The 18,311-nt window shown below is 33.3% G+C and overlaps 2 protein-coding genes across 3 annotated transcripts; one reads left to right on the top strand and one right to left on the bottom strand.

Annotated features, from left to right (window-relative positions):
* Positions 1 to 1,638: 1,638 nt before the first annotated feature.
* On the top strand, positions 1,639 to 5,674 carry LOC120086214 (probable xyloglucan glycosyltransferase 5). Its single transcript, XM_039042749.1, has 5 exons — positions 1,639 to 3,054; positions 3,392 to 3,700; positions 3,796 to 4,086; positions 4,274 to 4,387; positions 4,486 to 5,674. Exons 1-5 carry the CDS (start codon positions 2,326 to 2,328, stop codon positions 5,128 to 5,130), a joined length of 2,088 nt encoding a protein of 695 aa, XP_038898677.1. The 5' UTR covers positions 1,639 to 2,325; the 3' UTR covers positions 5,131 to 5,674.
* A 751-nt stretch (positions 5,675 to 6,425) lies between these two features.
* Positions 6,426 to 11,283, bottom strand: LOC120084829 (probable cyclic nucleotide-gated ion channel 14). Of its 2 annotated transcripts, XM_039040646.1 has the most exons (7): positions 10,754 to 11,282; positions 10,150 to 10,684; positions 8,810 to 9,022; positions 8,409 to 8,710; positions 8,195 to 8,306; positions 7,494 to 7,730; positions 6,426 to 7,333 (listed from the first exon to the last, which is right to left on the bottom strand). In XM_039040646.1, exons 1-7 carry the CDS (start codon positions 10,807 to 10,809, stop codon positions 6,602 to 6,604), a joined length of 2,187 nt encoding a protein of 728 aa, XP_038896574.1. In that variant the 5' UTR covers positions 10,810 to 11,282; the 3' UTR covers positions 6,426 to 6,601. The 2 variants fall into 2 exon arrangements, with proteins under 2 accessions (XP_038896574.1, XP_038896575.1); XM_039040647.1 differs by lacking the exon at positions 8,810 to 9,022 and having other exon boundaries at positions 10,754 to 11,283.
* Between the last annotated feature and the right edge of the window lie 7,028 nt (positions 11,284 to 18,311).

Here is an 18,311-nt window from a genome sequence, read left to right as displayed (position 1 = left end):
AAAGTTCTTAAGCTCTAATCTTTCAATCTCAGCAACAATATTTGTTAGAAGTACAAGAAATTGCAAAAATTAGTAAGTTAAATTACAAGAATGGTTGAGAATAGTGTATAATATGTCTCTAAATTGAGGTTTGAATTTGATAACATTTAGGTCTTTTTCGAACCATTGAGGTTTGTAAAAATGATTTATTTGTTTTGTGTTGTCAGTTTTTTGTTATTTTAGCTGTAAGAAAGTCGAAGTGTTTTTTTTTTTTGTTAATAAAAATATATATATTTATTTTTAATAGAAATTTATATATATATATATTCTCTGTCTTAGTTCCCAATCTTATTTTCTCCCTTCTCTCGTATGTTGTTGTCATCTCCCGCACTCGTCCTTCGCCCTACATCCTATTTAAAAATAAAATAAAATAAAAAATAAAAGAATGTCACGACAACTTCCTGTTAGCTACAATATTTAAAAAAAAATTAACAACAAATATCAAATAAACTATTTTTATAACCTAACACGAGTTAAAATGTTATATTTGAAAATTAAGGTCATGTCATGATAATCATTTGAAAACTAAGACTATTTTTTGTTTTTAAATTTTGAAAATTAAACGTATAAACACTCATTTCACCTCTTAATTTCTTGTTTTATCATCTACTTTTTATCATTGTTTTTAGAAAAAAAAAACAAGTCAAGTATTGAAAACTAAAAAAAAAAGTTTCTAAAAACTTTTATTCTTTTTTTAGGAATTTAGCTAATAATTGAGCTCTTTTATTTAAGAAAAATTCAAAACATTGTAAAAATGGAGAGAAAATAAGTTTAATTTATATAATTAAAAATTAAAAAACAAAATAAAATGATTACCAAATAAAGCCTAAAAAACTTAGAGGCAAATGCAATACAATTAAACTCGAACCTAAAAAGTGTATTTTCCTTGCATTATAACCACTTATTAAATAGTATGATGAGTAAACATGTAATTAACTATAAATAAAAATATTTCTCAAAGAAGTGGCAGTTGCAACCATAGGAAAAAAAACATTTGCAAATTTGTAAATTTTAACAATAGTTTATTGAAATGTACCAAATATAGCAAAAATATATCAGATCTAATTTATGTTTTTTATTATTCCAATTTTACCTTTTTTGATGTATCTATAAGACTTTGATACTTAATATTTGAAATATCAATTAACCGATATATTTTATATTTGATATATCAGTCAATCAATATACGTTATATTTGATAGTTTGGTTATTTATATAATTAATACACCAAATATATACGAATAATATCATATACAAATAGATAAAAGATAAATTTTATTTTTTTTATTTTTTTGCTATATTTATAATTTAAAAAAACCATAGCTAGATTTATAGATGTCCTTTTAATATATATATATATATATACAGAGAGAGGTTTCTTTTTTGCTACACAAAATTTTTTGTTGTATCACCAATTGAAGGCTTCACATGTTAATTAATTTTAAAAAATATTAATATATATAATATATATATATATATATATTAATGTAGATAGAAAAAGGTAGCATGGACTTAGGTGCAGTCTTTGCTTCTCCGTGAAAAAAAATTGTAAATAAAAAATGGTGAGAGTTGGTGGGTAAAAGAAGTGCGGTGGAAGAGAGAGAAATCTGAATGGCGCCATGATCGAATCCATTCTGGACGTTGGATAAACAGCTAGAACCTGTTTTTTTTGACAGTTGGGTTCTTCACGTTCTGTAAATCACAAAACACAAGAAGCTCAAATCGAATCGAATTCGCTTTAATTTTTATATTAATTCTCTCACCTTCATCCCAATTCTTCATCCTCTAATTCAAATTTAACTTCCAACGGGGTCAATTCAATTCTTGACCACATTCCGTCTTCTTTTGGTCAAAATTTTTTCTTAATCTTCTCCACTGTTTTGCTTAGCTAAGCCATACGCTTCATCTCCCCTTACATCAGATATCAAAATTCTTGAGCTGTTAAAAAAAAGAAAAGCTATTACTGACCATTACCCCACATGAAGCTGCTGATACCTTTCCTCATCATGTGGTTTTTTCCCCCATGTTGTGTTTTTAAAGCTTTCAATCCATTTACAAATGAGCCTCTTTCTCACTCTGTTCTTCTCCTTCTCTGCTGCATTCTTTCTGATTCTCTCTGAAATGATGGAATGACCATCCACTCAAGTGTTTTTTTCGTGGGGTTATTCATTTTGAAATGGGTTTTGCTTTGAGCTTCTTCTTCGTCGGCTGTGATTTTTGTTTGTTGTTTGTTGTTTGTTTTGTTTTTTTTTTTTTTTTTTTTATTTCTTGCAGTGTGTTTAAGAAATGGCGCCGAGATTGGGGTTTTTGTGTCGGTGGGGTAAAGAGACAGACCCTCAAAAGGGAACTCCGGTGGTTGTGACGATGGAGAAACCTAACTTCTCCGTCGTGGAGATCGACGGCCCCGACGCTGCATTCCGGCCGGTGGAGAAAAGTAGAGGCAAAAATGCCAAACAGGTCACGTGGGTTCTTCTTCTAAAGGCCAATCGAGCCGTCGGTTGCATAACTTGGCTTGTTACTGTTCTTTGGGCATTGTTGGGAACAATCAAGAAGAGACTGATCTACAGACAAGGAGTCGCCATTGAAGGCGGGAAGTTAGGAAGAGGGAAGTTATTGTTTGGAGTTATTAGAGTTTTCTTAGTAACTTCCATTGCGATTCTTGCTTTTGAAATGCTTGCTTATTTCAAAGGCTGGCATTATTTTCAGAATTCCAATCTGCATATTCCTCAAGCTTCTGAGTTGCAAGGATTGCTTCATGCACTCTATGTTGCTTGGTTAACTTTTAGAGCAGACTACATTGCTCCCCTCATTCAAACCCTCTCTAAATTTTGCATTGTTCTGTTCCTTATCCAATCGGTGGATCGTATGATCCTTTGTTTTGGTTGCCTGTGGATAAAATACAAAAGAATTGAACCCAAAATTGAAGGGGATCCCTTCAAGTTGGACGATGTGGAGGGCGCTGGGTACAAGTATCCAATGGTTCTTGTTCAAATTCCCATGTGCAACGAGCGGGAGGTAATACCCTTTTCGATCTATTTCCACTTTGTTTCTCTATTTTTTAGTATGCGACAAATCTGAGTTAAGGATTCTTCATATTTGTTTAGCTTTTAAGAGATTTGATAATTGCAGGAGAGATGGGGAGAGAACATAGCATGTGAGAGCAATAGAGCATAGATATTTAAATAAATTAGGCATTAAACAGGCATAAAAAACAATTCTCTTATGTTGAAGTAGCTTTTATAAGTTTTATCTGTATGTTGGAGTAATCAACGATAATTAGCAATAGCCGTTGTAGTTCAGAAGATTATGTTAGATTCCAAAATATAACTGGTTTTACAACTACTTCATGCAGGTTTATGAGCAATCTATATCTGCAGTCTGTCAGATTGATTGGCCAAGGGACCGCTTACTAATTCAAGTTCTTGATGATTCTGATGATGAGAGCATCCAACTGTTAATTAAGGCAGAGGTTGCTAAATGGAGCCAAAAGGGGGTAAACATAGTGTATCGCCATCGATTAGTAAGAACAGGATATAAAGCTGGGAATCTCAAGTCTGCAATGAGTTGTGATTATGTTAGAGACTATGAGTTTGTAGCAATTTTTGATGCTGACTTTCAACCTAATCCAGATTTTCTTAAACTGACCGTCCCCCATTTCAAGGTGGAAACAACAAAAAACAGTTTTTTTCTCTCCCTGTTCTTTGGCCTTGTAATTTTTGTTAATTTTCCTGATCCTTTTGTTTTTTCTTTTTGCAGGATAACCCGGAGCTAGGTTTGGTTCAGGCCAGATGGTCTTTCGTGAACAGGGATGAAAACTTGTTGACACGCCTTCAAAATATTAACTTGTGTTTCCACTTTGAGGTAGAACAGCAGGTTAATGGGGTGTTCCTTAATTTCTTTGGTTTCAATGGCACTGCTGGTGTTTGGAGGATTAAAGCCCTGGAGGAATCTGGAGGGTGGCTCGAAAGAACCACAGTAGAGGATATGGATATAGCTGTGAGAGCCCATCTTAACGGCTGGAAATTTGTATTCCTAAATGACGTTAAGGTAATCGAATCTGTCACTTCATTAGCTTGAAGAAACTATGATGACAGCTTGACTTGTCTAAGTATCTATCTTTTTGGTTAACAACTTGAGCATAACTTCAATGATCAAAAGAAAATCTGTCTTAATACAGTTGAATATGCTCGTTTTCATTTAATTTGAACCTTCAGAACTTTTCGAATTAATTCAGGTCCTTTGTGAAGTTCCTGAGTCCTATGAAGCTTACAGGAAACAGCAACATCGTTGGCATTCTGGTCCTATGCAACTATTCAGGTTGTGTCTTCCAGCAGTCATAAGTTCTAAGGTACGGTCTTTATGTTCGTGTTGTGATACTTTAACTATTAGTCGCCTCACCATTGCATTACGATGAAGAGATGATGTCTTGAACCTTTCATAATGCAGATATCAAGATGGAAGAAGGCAAATTTGATACTGTTGTTCTTTCTATTAAGGAAACTTATCCTTCCATTCTATTCCTTCACGTTGTTCTGCATAATTCTTCCTCTAACCATGTTCGTACCAGAAGCCGAGCTTCCTGTATGGGTGATCTGTTATGTGCCTGTCTTCATGTCATTACTCAACATTCTTCCATCCCCAAAATCTTTTCCTTTTATTGTCCCCTACCTGCTTTTTGAGAACACTATGTCCGTCACCAAATTCAATGCCATGGTATCTGGCTTATTTCAGTTAGGTAGCTCTTATGAGTGGATTGTGACCAAAAAGGCTGGCAGATCCTCCGAATCCGACTTACTGACCGCTGCTGAAAGGGACTCTAAGACAATGAATCAAGCTCAGATCTGTAGAGGTGCTTCCGAGAGTGAGATTTCTGAGTTGGCTCACTTAAAGGAACGCAAAGAAGTCGTCTCTGCACCTGTCAAAAAAGTTAACAAGATATATCGGAAAGAGCTAGCGCTCGCGTTTCTTTTACTGTTAGCCTCACTAAGGAGTCTCTTGGCTGCACAAGGAGTCCACTTCTACTTCTTGATGTTCCAAGGTGTGACCTTCCTCCTTGTAGGCCTTGATCTAATTGGAGAGCAAATGAGCTGACGTTGCACAATTGAATCCAAGATCAAGATGGATAAAAAAACATTTTCTTGTGCTATAGCAGCAAAAGTTCTGTTTGTGCAGTATAATTTGTCCCACCGAGGGGATTTAACCCTCGGTAATCAAAGATGCTGAACCCGACCTCTGATTCAATAAAGCAGTCGATATCGAAGTCTTCTAAAGAACATCTTCTTTTGGATCACCCTTCATACCATACACACCATTCACCACCTTCATTCTTCCCTTACATACTCATACAGCATCTGTGATTGTAATCATTCATAAGCTGTTTCAGCAGTTTAGTGTTTGTTATGCAAATAAGTTCTGCTTTATTATCCCACAGCCACCATTAATTCTTTCTTGGGTGTAATTTTGGCCTTTCCAAGACCCCGTCGTTCACAGGAACCGAACCAAACCAATTGATCAGTTTGAATCAAGCTGCCTTTGTTGTAGCATTCTGGTTTTCAAGACATGTAAGACTTCAAACTTCTCTGTAAATGTACTATTTTATCCAGTCTAATATATATCATATTTTCCACTACTTCAATCTACTGCAATTTACTTGTGCTGCAAAGTACAAAGCTAGTGTCGGCAGGTTAAGTTGATTAGAAGAAGGTTGAATGTTTTGGGTGGCTAAGATTGTTGGTTCAGATACATTTTCAATCCTTATTAGAAGGCTAAAGAAATATTTGTGGGGGCCAGGATCTGGTGTGGGCATATGCTCTGATTCTTTTTTCTTTTTTATTGTGTTGTGGATAGTGCCTACTATTGCTATTGTCACTGGTTGGTGGAATGATTAATGACAAATTTGCCCATTGTTTTCTTGACTGGTTATGTATGGCCCTTTTTATTAAAAGCTTTGTCTTTAGCTTATTCAACCTCTATCTATGGAAAAACTATGATTTGACAAACTGAGTCATGACCCACCTCTCCTTGCACGTTTTCAAGTTGGCAAGTTGCACATAAACTGGATTTTCATTCCAAAAGTTTAGGGTACCAGTGGACCAGCTTTCTTTTAACTACCTAATATTATCTCTGTCTAAGATTACTCTCTTAAGCCAAATACTACCTGCCGAAACTCTCTTACGGAGTATTATATCCTTAAAGCGTTCTCAACGAGTTAAAGAATGTTTCTCGACCTTTTCACTTATATCCAGGACATCTCTCACAAGGTAATGAATTGTTAGCAACAAAATATATTGTCCCTGTTTGGTTTAGATTGGAAAAACCACGCTCTTGGTTACTCTAGTCTAATTTTGGTGCTCTGTTAAGTAGAAGTGTAGCAGCTACAGTGAAAATTGTTTGAAAGCCCACCCGAATTGGTTGAGTTCCAATATCAAAATATAAAGTTAGAAATGAATGAATGAAAGGTAAAAAAAAATAATATACAAGTGAATATCTTATTAAAGTCAAAGATGAGGCTTTTCTAGAATGTTTTTTTTTTCTTTTTTTTTTTCCCCTCTCCTCCAACAAGTTAATCGTCTGGTTCTTCAGAAAAGTCTGGCTCATCAGGCTTTCGCAGCTTGGATAAGTTGACATCCTTGAGCTTTTGTGCTCCTCTACGTGTGTTTGCAGCAAACCTCGAAGCCAATATGGTGACACCGAGGTTTTGTTTTGCTTGAGAGTAATTGGTGCGTGGAGTATTATGTTCTTCCTCTTCTTGTTCGGCTTCGTCAGCCACTGGCTTCTCGGGAGTCAACGAGAAAGACTCCTGCAAGCTGAGTGACTTCGCTATGATTCGCCTTTTGAAGCGACGCCATGCTGCCTGAATGAAGCAGGCAGCCCAGGTTCTCCAGTGATAAGAGTAAAACCTGAAGGTATGCTGAAGCTTCTTGCTATGAAGTCGTCGAAACTGGTTAGCCACAAATTTGAGATCCTCTGCACGCAGAGCAAAGGCTTCCACTTCAGTGATTGCTCTGACTGTTCTAGTAGAAGATGGCAAGCTGATTGATGATTTTGGTAGCAATGCCCAAGCGAGAAGCTCTTCTCCACAAAAATCCCCAGGTCTTAAGGTTATCGAATTGAAAAAACCTGACCGTCCTCCATCCGTCGTGGAACTCTCGAGCATTCCTCGAATGATAAAGAGCATCTCAGTAACAGGATCTCCTTCACGAACAATGTAAGTACGTTGTGTACATAGAGAGGATGCCAGTCGCTCACAAATTGCATCAAGTAGCTGATCATCCATCTGTGCGAAAAAAGGAACCTGCAATCTCGAAAAACAAGTGGATTTCATACAAAGTAGAATTTTGTTCACAAGCATATTTCATGTTCATGTGTGTGTGATGTGTGCATGTCAAACAGAAGAGAAAACGTTTCAGGATGAGAGGTACAAATAAGAATAAGAGATTCAGAAAAGAGCTTACACGTCGAACGAGGTCGAGGCACAAGTGGCGCTGAATATCTCGACGGAGATCTGTTGGAAGGCCTTGTAAGATCGATTCTTCGTCCACTCCTCGTGTTGCAAGCCACTTATATTGAACAAATCTCCTCACACGTTCTTGTAAATCTTGAGGGAGCTGTCGATGTTTCATCCATTCCTCAGTGTCTCGACGCTTGACCCTCCACTCCTCCAGCCTCACAGTGATGGATTGCAAATAGGTCTGCACCATAACACAAGTTTCAGAGAGAGAATAAAAAGTATATTTTAAACCTATTTTATGATAGATAAATTTTGAGGGGAACCAGACAACTACCAAAGATAAAACATACTCTTTATGCTATATATGAATGTAAGACAAACTATGAGAACCAAGTTGACATGTTGATTAAGAAGTTTATAGAAGCATGACAAAGCTTATCATAAAATGACCTCTCTACTTTTCAAAAAATTGCCTTCGAAAATGAAGAAGATGGTCAATTGAAAGGCAATGAACATAAACATTGAACCTAATAGGAGAGCCACTGTATTGGTTTATCATATAAAACTATATAGTGCATATCAATTACCACTGAGTTAAGCTCATTTTGGTGTAAAATATTACGCAACAACTACAAGAAAAATACAGAAAAGGCAAAGGTCTAAATTTCTAAGTTTACCCCAGAAAACTAATGAGTTCAAACGTACCTGCATGTTTCCGATCAAATGCGCAAACAAGACCAAACCCATTATAGCAATGAGGATAGCAAATAAAGTTTCTCCTATGAAGATACTCGTTTCCAAACCCTGACCATAGGAACTGGAAAATTTATAGATGAAACATGCCGAAGTTTAGAAAGCAATCTGAGTAGCAAAGACACAAAAATACAAGTAGCTCAACTACTCACATATATATACATACCTCAAGTTCTGTAAGCCCCACCATAAACAATAGAAATACTTCTGAAGGAACCTGGAGGAGATGACATCTTTTGCAATCGCATCGGCAAATATCCCATAATTGAAAACGACGTCTTCATCTGGAGAACATTGGCTAAAAACGGTAGTATTCACTTCCCATATCCTGCGGTCTACATCATTTAAAGTACCACAATCCAGATAGTCAAGAAGGCATTTCATAGGACTGAATTCTCTCCTGCAGGTGAACTTCCAGCACATGGCATGGCGCTCCACAGAAAGTAAATACCATGCTGCTCCTAAGATCTATATGAACAAAAGAAACTTCAAACAGGTTGCATTTGAAGTATATTTAGAATGTAAAAACGAGGAACGAGACGAAAGGTGCTTGGGTTCGTTACATACATGACTAGCTAGCATATACAATATAAGGTTATATGCAGCCCCAGCCCAAGCAGTCTTTGTGACAACACCAGTAGTTTTGATAATGTGGGAACTTAATGGGAAAATCAGGTAAAATCTTGGAATATACTGAAGCAGGACAATTAACACAAGTGTATTGTTTGTATGGTCTGCATGAGAGCTTCTAATTGCTGGCATGATAAACCATATCATAATCTGCCAAAATAAGTTACAAAAAAAAAAAAAAAAAAAAAAAAAAAAAAAAAAAAAAAAAATTCAAACTACCGTGGAAATAAAAATAACATCATGTATGACCTCAGTTGAGATATAAAAACAAAATATAGAAAACTGTTGCTTCAGATGAAATAGCTGCAGTACAGCTCACGCACAAATCTGAAATCTGGGTCTACATGAAAGAAACTGCAAATCTCAAAGCCAGTCATATTGGGACAGACTGAAATCACATTTAAGAATTGATTGATAACATAGTCTCAAACAGATTTTTCAGTATAATTTACACAAACTCCTTTAAATAACCAATTGGCTTCCTTTTTTTTCTGTGTTCGAAAATTATGTTTAGTTTCTCACTATTTCTTAGTTTTCATCTTTTCTAACCAAATCTTATTCTTAACATTGAAAACAAGTACACTTTTTTCCCTTAGTTTTAAAAATTTTGACTTTGATTTTGAAAACACTCATCATGAAAAGTAGGTAACAAATAAAGAATCTAATAGATAGACGTAGTGTTCGTACACTTAATTTTCAAAAACTAAAAATCAAAAATCAAAAATAAAAATCCCTTTTGATAACCATTTAGTTTTTGGTTTTTGAAAATGAAACTCATACACACTATTTCCACTTACTAGTTTCTTTATTATGTTGTCTTATCTTTATGAATATTTTCAAAATCAAAACAAACTAAAACAAGTAGATTTTAAAAGTTTTTTGTTTTAAAAATAAAAAACAAAAAACAATAATTTAGAATTCAAATGTTTACCTAGAAAAGATAAGAGATGATTATCATTATGAAAAAAAAATGTGAGAAAAACAACTTAATTTTCAATATAAATAAATACATAACTAAATAGTTATTGAAGGAGCACAAATGGTTAACAAACCTACCTAAGATTTAAAGCTGAATTTCAAACATGAAGTTGTGATGAACTAATACAAAGATCTTGTTGGTTAGCGATATCATTTTTCAGTCTTCGAAAACTTAGCTTTGATTTTGAAAATAATAGTTAAAGGTAGATAACAATCTAGAAATTTAAAAAATCAAATGCTTATCAAAACGGAGGGAGTTGTGATGAACAGATAGCAAACAAATGTGTTTGTTAAAATACCTGAGGAAGAGGCAGAGAAGCAATGAGATCTATACAGAAATCTGACTTCAAATAGCGTTTAGCAATCTTCTTTGGATCAGTAACAAGTTCACCTTTGCCAAAAACTCTTGAAGTTGGTGATACATAAGCAATCCGGAACTTCAAAATCATATGCAACAGATAAAAAACATCGGCAAAAGTGCGAAAAACAGTCACAACAATTCCCAAATTGAAATCAGTTGTCATACAAGATGACCTGTTATGATGAATCACTGAAGGAAGGTAGAAGAACAATGGGTCAACGAAAAGAGCTGTCAAACAAGAGAAGAGAAAAACCCTATTCCATCTCAGAATCCTTTCACTTTCAGGATTAAGAATCCTCTTATTCTTCTGTTCTTGTAACCCATTAGTCTCCACAAAAACCTTCGACCTCCCTGAAGAATCCGAGTTCATAACTTTACTTTCATTCTCTAATTTCTTCCCCATTCTAAAAACTGGTAATGGGAACTCAACACGCCTCTTATTCCCATCATTTTTCTCCAGATTAGAGTGAAACCTAAAGAAACGAAAAACCCATCAACCAAAATCTCAAATAAGTAGAGGGAAATTACAGGATATACATTACCTGACGAATTTCCCTTTCTTCAGTTCCATGCTGGTTTGAAGATCAGTGAAATGCATTCATCCATGAAGCGAATTCAGGGAAGAAGAAAAGTGGGAAGGATTCATATTGAGAGAAAAAGTTGATTGTGAGAAAGAATCCCGCAAAGGGTGCGGAGAAATAATGATTTAGATTGTCGTATGTGGTTGACTTCTCACTAAAAAGAGCTGGCAGAGGGGAAAAAAAACTAAAAAAAAAAAAAGGTAAAAATGGAGGAAGTAGAAGAAGAAGAAGTAAGAAGGCAGAGATTTAGGGTTAAAAAATTGAGTTTAGAGTGAGGGAGGACCTTGAATAACGTGTAGAGCATAAAGAAGAAGGAAATGGAAAAAGAAGGGATTGATGATTTGGATTGAATCCATTGATTGACCAATGACAGCTACAATTACAAAAATTTTGTTCACATTTTGGGGGAAGAAGAAGAAGATGATGATGATGAAGAAGATTTCCCTTGGAATTCAAGATTTCAGTTGTAGAAAGAACCTTCAAAGGGACCCAGTTGCAGGCGGGAAGTAAGGTTTTTCCTTCTTTTTTTTTTTTTTCCTTTTCTTTTTTAAATAATAATAATTATATATTTTTTCTTGAATTTTTAACCATCTGTTTATTTACGTCAGCTTCGAATCTGCCTCCCACGCACACCGTCTGTTTATTTGTTTATTAAATAATGTTTTAGGTTGTAAAAAGAGAAATTTTTACTAATATAACAAAAGTAAAAAAAATATTTACAGAAATAACAAAATAATAATAATAATAATGATAGACATTTATCTATCAATATTAATTTTTTTTGTTATTTTTGTAAATAATTTGACACTTATTATTATTGATAGGCAGATAGACTTCTATCAGTTTCAAAATAATTGTCAAAATGAATATAACTCAATTAGCATAATGTTTGTACTATCAACTTTACTCACGTATTTAATTCAATATCTTTGCAAAAGAAAAAAAATCAAAATTATCTAGTAGGTTGGATTTTGTGACTACTCGGCCTTAACGTATTAAAAATATTTGAAAATTATGTTTTTTAAAAAATATTTGAAAATTAGTTGATCTATTAGACAAAAATTTAAATGTGATATAATGGAACTTTAAAATTAATTTATGTTTTGGAAGGAAATGAGAAACATGTCACAAAACTATTAGATACATAATTGAAAATTAAGATATCTATTGGATAGTGGAGTTGAAAGTTAAGTTATCTATTAGACGCGCTTATTAAAAAGTATGAATACTAAATAAATGCAAACCTCAAAGTCTAAGGACTAATGAGTCCAGCTTCAAAAATAATCAAAATTTTGTTCATAATTTTTTAAGTTCGTGTCTATTTAGGAATTAAACTTTATATTTTATATCTAACCGACCTTAAAACTTTCAATTCTATACGTCACTATATTTCAAAATATATCTAACAGATTTTCAAGTTTTCAATTTATCTAATAATTATTTTTTTTAATTTTCATTGTAAGAAAAAACGTCATCCAAGAGCTAATGAGTTGTGAACGGTGAATAAGTTAGGTAAGTAAGTAAATTTTGGTATTGGTTTACTTTTTTTTCTTTTTCCTTTTAAAATAAGTTTCAAAGTATAAAGATCAAAATAAAATAATAATAATAAAAATAAAGATATAGAGAAATGAGATTTTATGTCTTATTTAAAAGTAGATCAATTCGTCGAGTTTTGAAATAAGGGATTTGATTCTACTCTAAATTAAAAAATAATAATAATAATAATATACTTAAAAAGATTTAAATATTGTTTGTCTCTTGTAATGCAAATGAATTACTATTCCTCCAAATATTATATATAAAATTGAGAACATCCAAAAAGTGGATTCTTATGGATATTTCAATTATTGGAATAAAAATCGTCAAAGGAAAGGTAACGTTTGGCACTAAATGGTAAATACAGCCGGCTTCCAATTTAAAGAAAATTTACTTTTACTTAAAGAAATTATAAACAACTAAATCTTTCTTTTATTGAAAGAAAGATTTTGTGCTGAGTTTGTATAATCGAAGTCGTTTGTAGACAAAATTCCAACTGTCATAACAAATTTAATTATAACACAACTTGTGAATGTAATCACAAACTGACACCCAACTAATCCCCCAACTATAATTTTCTTTGGGAACAGATTCTGCTCCAATTTTGTCACATTTAATTCCCTAATTAATTACAGGTTTAGTGCAACTTTATTATTAATATCATTGTTCCACAGTTGCCTCCCTTTGCATCCCCACCTACTATTGCCTTTCACAACCTCCTCTTTTAAATCTCTACGTCAATTTTCAACCTATAACGAGTGTTTGTTTATTAATAATGAATTATAGATATCTAAAACTATGGATGTTTGACATCCTTATATGATCGTATTTATTTTGTACAAGCAAATATTTGAATGGTTACGTTTGTTTTTGTAATATTTTTACTTGAGGATGTTTCAAATTTGTATTATGTTCCAATAATACCCTTGTGTCTATTTATTAATTTATAATTAATTTAATATAATTTAAACTTATATAACATAATTGTTTTTATGAATTTGAATTCTTTTTAAAAAGTTAATATAGTTTTTTTTATTTTATTTGTTATTTTTCTCAACGAAATAGTATATACTAATTTAAGATTTTTTATAAAATAAAATATTAATGTGAATTTGAATATTAATATCTTTCTAAAAAATAAAAACTACAAAAATATAGTTGAATGAGAAATTTTAGACAATTAAATTTTTCCACGTCATCACAAACGAAAGCCCAAGCTTATTGTGGAAATTATAAATTGGATCGAGTCGTGTAGCCGGACGGAGGATCACTTTTTCTTTGAACGAATCTTGCTCTCTTATCTGCTTCTTCTTTTATTGACAATTCTTCTGTTGTCGTAGAGGGAATTATAATTGCTCAAGCCCAACCTAATTCAAACTCGTGATAGAATTTCAGGCCAAATAAAAGATTGGGCCCAAGCCTATGTAAGACCCATGAGGAACCTCTATAAATAGAGTCCTCATCCTTTCATTTTGGGGAGAGGAAGATATGGATGTAGGAGGCTCTAAATATTGAAAGCTCTGAAGATTATAAGCTCTAGATAGGGGTGGAAACGGTTCGGTTTGGTGGTCAAATCAAACCGAGTCGAATTTTTTAAAATGTGAAACCGAACAACATATATGTGGTTCAAATCGGTTTCAAATTTGGTTTTGATATTTTTAAAAAATCCATGTTATATTATTTTTTAATTAAAAAACGGTTCGGTTTGGTTCGGTTTTGTTCTTTAAATTAAAAGCGGTTCGATTTTACTCTTATAGATATATATATATATATATATATATATATTAAATAATATAATATATTATATATATATATATATATATATAAAAGTTAAATATTCTTAGTCGATTCAAAATTTCTTCAAATCGGATCAAACTGCATTTTTCGGCTTCACCGAGTTTTTTATTCGATTTGGTTTGGTTTTTAAAAACGGTTCAGTTTTTTGCAGTTTGAATGACCGCCTCTAACTCTAGAGACTTGAAGCTCTGAAAAATTAAAGTTTGAAGCTCCAAAGTCTGAAGTTCCCTAGCTTTCACATTCCGAAGTCTGAAACTCCAAACTTCTCAAGCTTTAAAGTTCGAAGCTCCCAAAGTTCTCAAGCTCCAAACTTTGAAGCTCTCAATCTTAAAGACTAGAAGATCGAAACTTTAAAGGCTAATCCAAACAATCAACAAACCAAAGGTCGATCCAAGACAATCAATAAGCCAGGGAACGATCCAAGTTGATCAACAAGCCGAGGCTTATCCAAGTTGATCAACAAGTCAAAGATCGATCCAAGTCGATCAATAAGCTAGAGGTCGATCCAACTTGATAAATAAATCGGAGGTAGATCAAAATTAATCAACGAGATCAACAAGTCCAAAGGTTGATCCTCCAAGAAGACCAATAAGCCCACCAGGTCGATCCTCCAAGAAGATCAATAAACCCAAAGGTCGATCCTCCAAGTATATCATCAAGCTCAAAAGTCGATCCTCTAAGAAGATCATCAAACCCAAAAACCGATTATCTAAGAAGATCAACAAAGATTAAAGTTTATTTTTTGAGAGAAAGCATCAAAGGATTATGAATTAGATATTGTACTCACTATACTGAAAGTAATACAAATACAAAGTTCAAATTTCACGAGTTAAATTTCTCTAGAAATCTCGTGTAAACAGATTGACACGCCTCTATACCTTTCATCTCTTTCTCTCATACAAGATCAAATGTCAACTAAAGAAAATGCCTCCAAAACTTCAATTACTCATAAATGCTCCAAGGAAGTTCAACAATCTAGAGAGAAACCAACCATTGAAATCACAAGTAATATATGGAAGCAACTGTTGAAATCAACAAACAACGGGATTGTCATAAAAAAGAATCCATTGTCTCTATTTCATCTTCTGAAAAATCAAGCAAGATGACAGGCTTGGGTATAGATGAAGAAAGAATAGTTGAACTAGAAAAAAAGGCGGGCATGCTAATAAAGGCAATCAAAGAGAGAGATTATGAAATCACGTCTCTAAAGAATCACATCGAAAGTTGTGATGCTATCGAATCAAGCCAAACACCTACTGTCAAGGATAACGGCAAAGGGAAGACAATCTTGCAAGAAAGTCAACAACAACAATTGCTTTGTTGTCGGTACAACAATTGAAAGATATGATCACGAATTTCATCAGAGCTCAGTATGATGCTCTTTAAAGTTCTCTCTTGTATTCTAAACCATATACAAAAAGAATCGATAATTTAATAATGTCAACCAGATACCAGCCACCTAAGTTTAAGTAATTTGATGAGAAGGACAATCCAAAGCAACACGTCGCTCATTTTATCGAAACATGTGAAAATGTTGGTACACTAGGGGCCTTATTGGAACTTTGAAAGGAAATTTTATTTTATTAGTACACTGACTTGGTGTTTGAGTCAATTGACAGCTGAGAACAACTAGAAAAAAAGAGTTTCTAAATTGCTTCTACAACACAAGACGAATAGTCAGTATGTTCAAGCCCACAAACACCAAACAACTAAAATGTGAACTTATCATCGATTACATAAATCGTTGGAGAGCCGCAAGTTTGGATTGATGGAATGTACAAGCAAGCAATGAAAGTAATCAGAATCAATAAGCACTCTAATTACACTTAATTTGAGTTCTAAAAGTATGCAAAAACAGTTTTTACAGAAAAAGGTTTCAAGAAGTTATACCTTTGAAGAATTCCTCTGAATCCAAGCTGCTCTCCATGAATTTTGAGCTTTAAATCTATAGTGAACCACTAAGAGATCTTCTCTATTATTATCAGCTTTGGATTTAAGTGGTGGAACTTAGACTTGAGATGAATTGTGAAGAGAATAAAGAGGATTTCAGCAGAAACTTTTTCTACATCAATTTTTGGAGAGTTCAGCTTCTTCTCCTTTTCTAATTTGAAAATTGATGTGTTTTATATATCTCATACATGCAGCCATTAAGCTATAATGCTGAATGCCACTTTAATTTACAAAGAGAAAGTACGAAAAGTGTTTGGTTAAGAAGCCACCAAGCTACTTTAATTTTGTGGATTTCTCCACTAAAATTGATTTTCAATTTTCTTTTTATTTAATCCAAAATTAAATAAAATACAAAATTCAATTTCTAAAATGAATTTGAAAATTTGAAAATTAATTGATTAAAAAAATTTAATTAATTAAAAAATAATTTAATATCAAATATTAAATTAATCAAACACCTAACATGAATTCTATTCATGTAATCAATATTTATATATTTTAAACTCTCCAACTACGTTTAATTTTGATAAATTAGATATAATTATGCAAACCCTAATTTGAAGTTGAACATTTCAAATTCAAATCCTAATTAACAATTTGAACACCTCAAATTGAAACCCTAAATTCAATTTGAACATTTCAAATTAAAATTCAATTTGAACACTTCAAATTGAAAATTTAATTATGATTTTGAACATTTCAAAATCATTCAATTCATTAATCCAGAGTGTTCATGTTTTACGAGCTAGTAAAGGGACCTTATGGACCTACAGATCATGAGCTCCAATGATTTGAGATTAATTGGCTAAACTCTTTAGACCGAATTAATCAATATTCGTTAACTATCGAGACATACCTCGATGCACTATCTTCACTGTAGATATATTTTTATCCACTTGATTTGACCATAATTAGTAAGTTAACTCTTCACATGTTGTTCGTAATAATGGTTGTGTCAAATGTTGTTTTACCCCCGAAATTATATCTTGCTCCTTAAGTTCCATTGGTCCTCTAATGAAAAATTGGCTTGTGATCCAATCATTAAATCGAATCCCTCTCGGGCCAATGAGAGGATGGGACCCCTTGTTCAAGACCTGGATTCAACACTTAAGCACTTAAGATCACTTATGTCCCCAACTATCTACCCGGTCTTACCCCTGAAATGGGAGGCTTATTGAGCCACATTGTTGAATCAACCCTCACCTATGCAAATCTAAGGATAATCCTGAATAAACAGGAGTTCAAAATTAGCTCAGGATTATGGTCGAGTTACCTAGGTCATCTAATTGAAACAGACAGTCTTAAACAGTAAACGGTGTTATAAAGTAAGAGTGACTTATTTCTTGGTCTAATCTTATGAAACTCATTGTATAGGATGCCTTTACTTCTCATGTCTCCACATGAACGATTCAGGATCACATCGTTCGTACTATCTACAAAGCGGGTTGCATCCAATAGTGTTACCAGATTGTTTTGGCTATTTACTTGAACTTGATTTATCTTTATGTCTCCACATAAAGTTCAAGTATTCATATAATATCCATGGATCTTAGTTTATTGGATTTAATCTTTATAAGTGCAACTTATATATTTAACAACACTTTTATCGAATAAAAGTCTTTAACATCTTTATTGATAATAGAAAATGTTTAACTTTACAAACCGCGAGTTTTAGGACATACAACCCAACATGGATTACAAAGACCATCCCACTGAACTATCTGTTGATGAGATATGCATCCAAGTTATGCATTGGGGTCTTCTTTACTTACTTCAAGGTATAAAGCCTCGCACTTTTAAAGAGCTAGCAACTCGAGCCCACGAAATGAAGCTTAGCATTGCTAATTAAGGAAACCAAAACATTTTAGTCCCTACGTGGAGAATGAATAAAATGATGTCAATGTGACTTTAGAAGAGTCTATAGTTATACACAACCCCTCTTAAGTCATCCTTCAGGAAAAAGGACAAGAAGATTGAAAAACATTAAGAATATGACATGCATCATTTAACTTTGAAAAAAAGACAGAAAAAAGTCTATCCTTTTCCTGATTATGATATTCTTGATATGTTTGAACAATTACAGAAAGCACGGTTGATTCAACTTCCTGAGTCTAAACGACCGAAAGAGATGCAAAAAATTCGATGATCCAAAATATTGTAAGTATCATGAAGTCATCAGTCACCTAGTGGAAAGATGCTTCGTTCTAAAATTAGCTCAAGAAGGAAAAATTGAGCT

The sequence above is a fragment of the Benincasa hispida genome, chromosome 9 (assembly GCF_009727055.1).
Source record: "Benincasa hispida cultivar B227 chromosome 9, ASM972705v1, whole genome shotgun sequence".
Taxonomy (NCBI): domain Eukaryota; kingdom Viridiplantae; phylum Streptophyta; class Magnoliopsida; order Cucurbitales; family Cucurbitaceae; genus Benincasa; species Benincasa hispida.
This window is presented reverse-complemented; position numbering and strand designations above follow the sequence as displayed.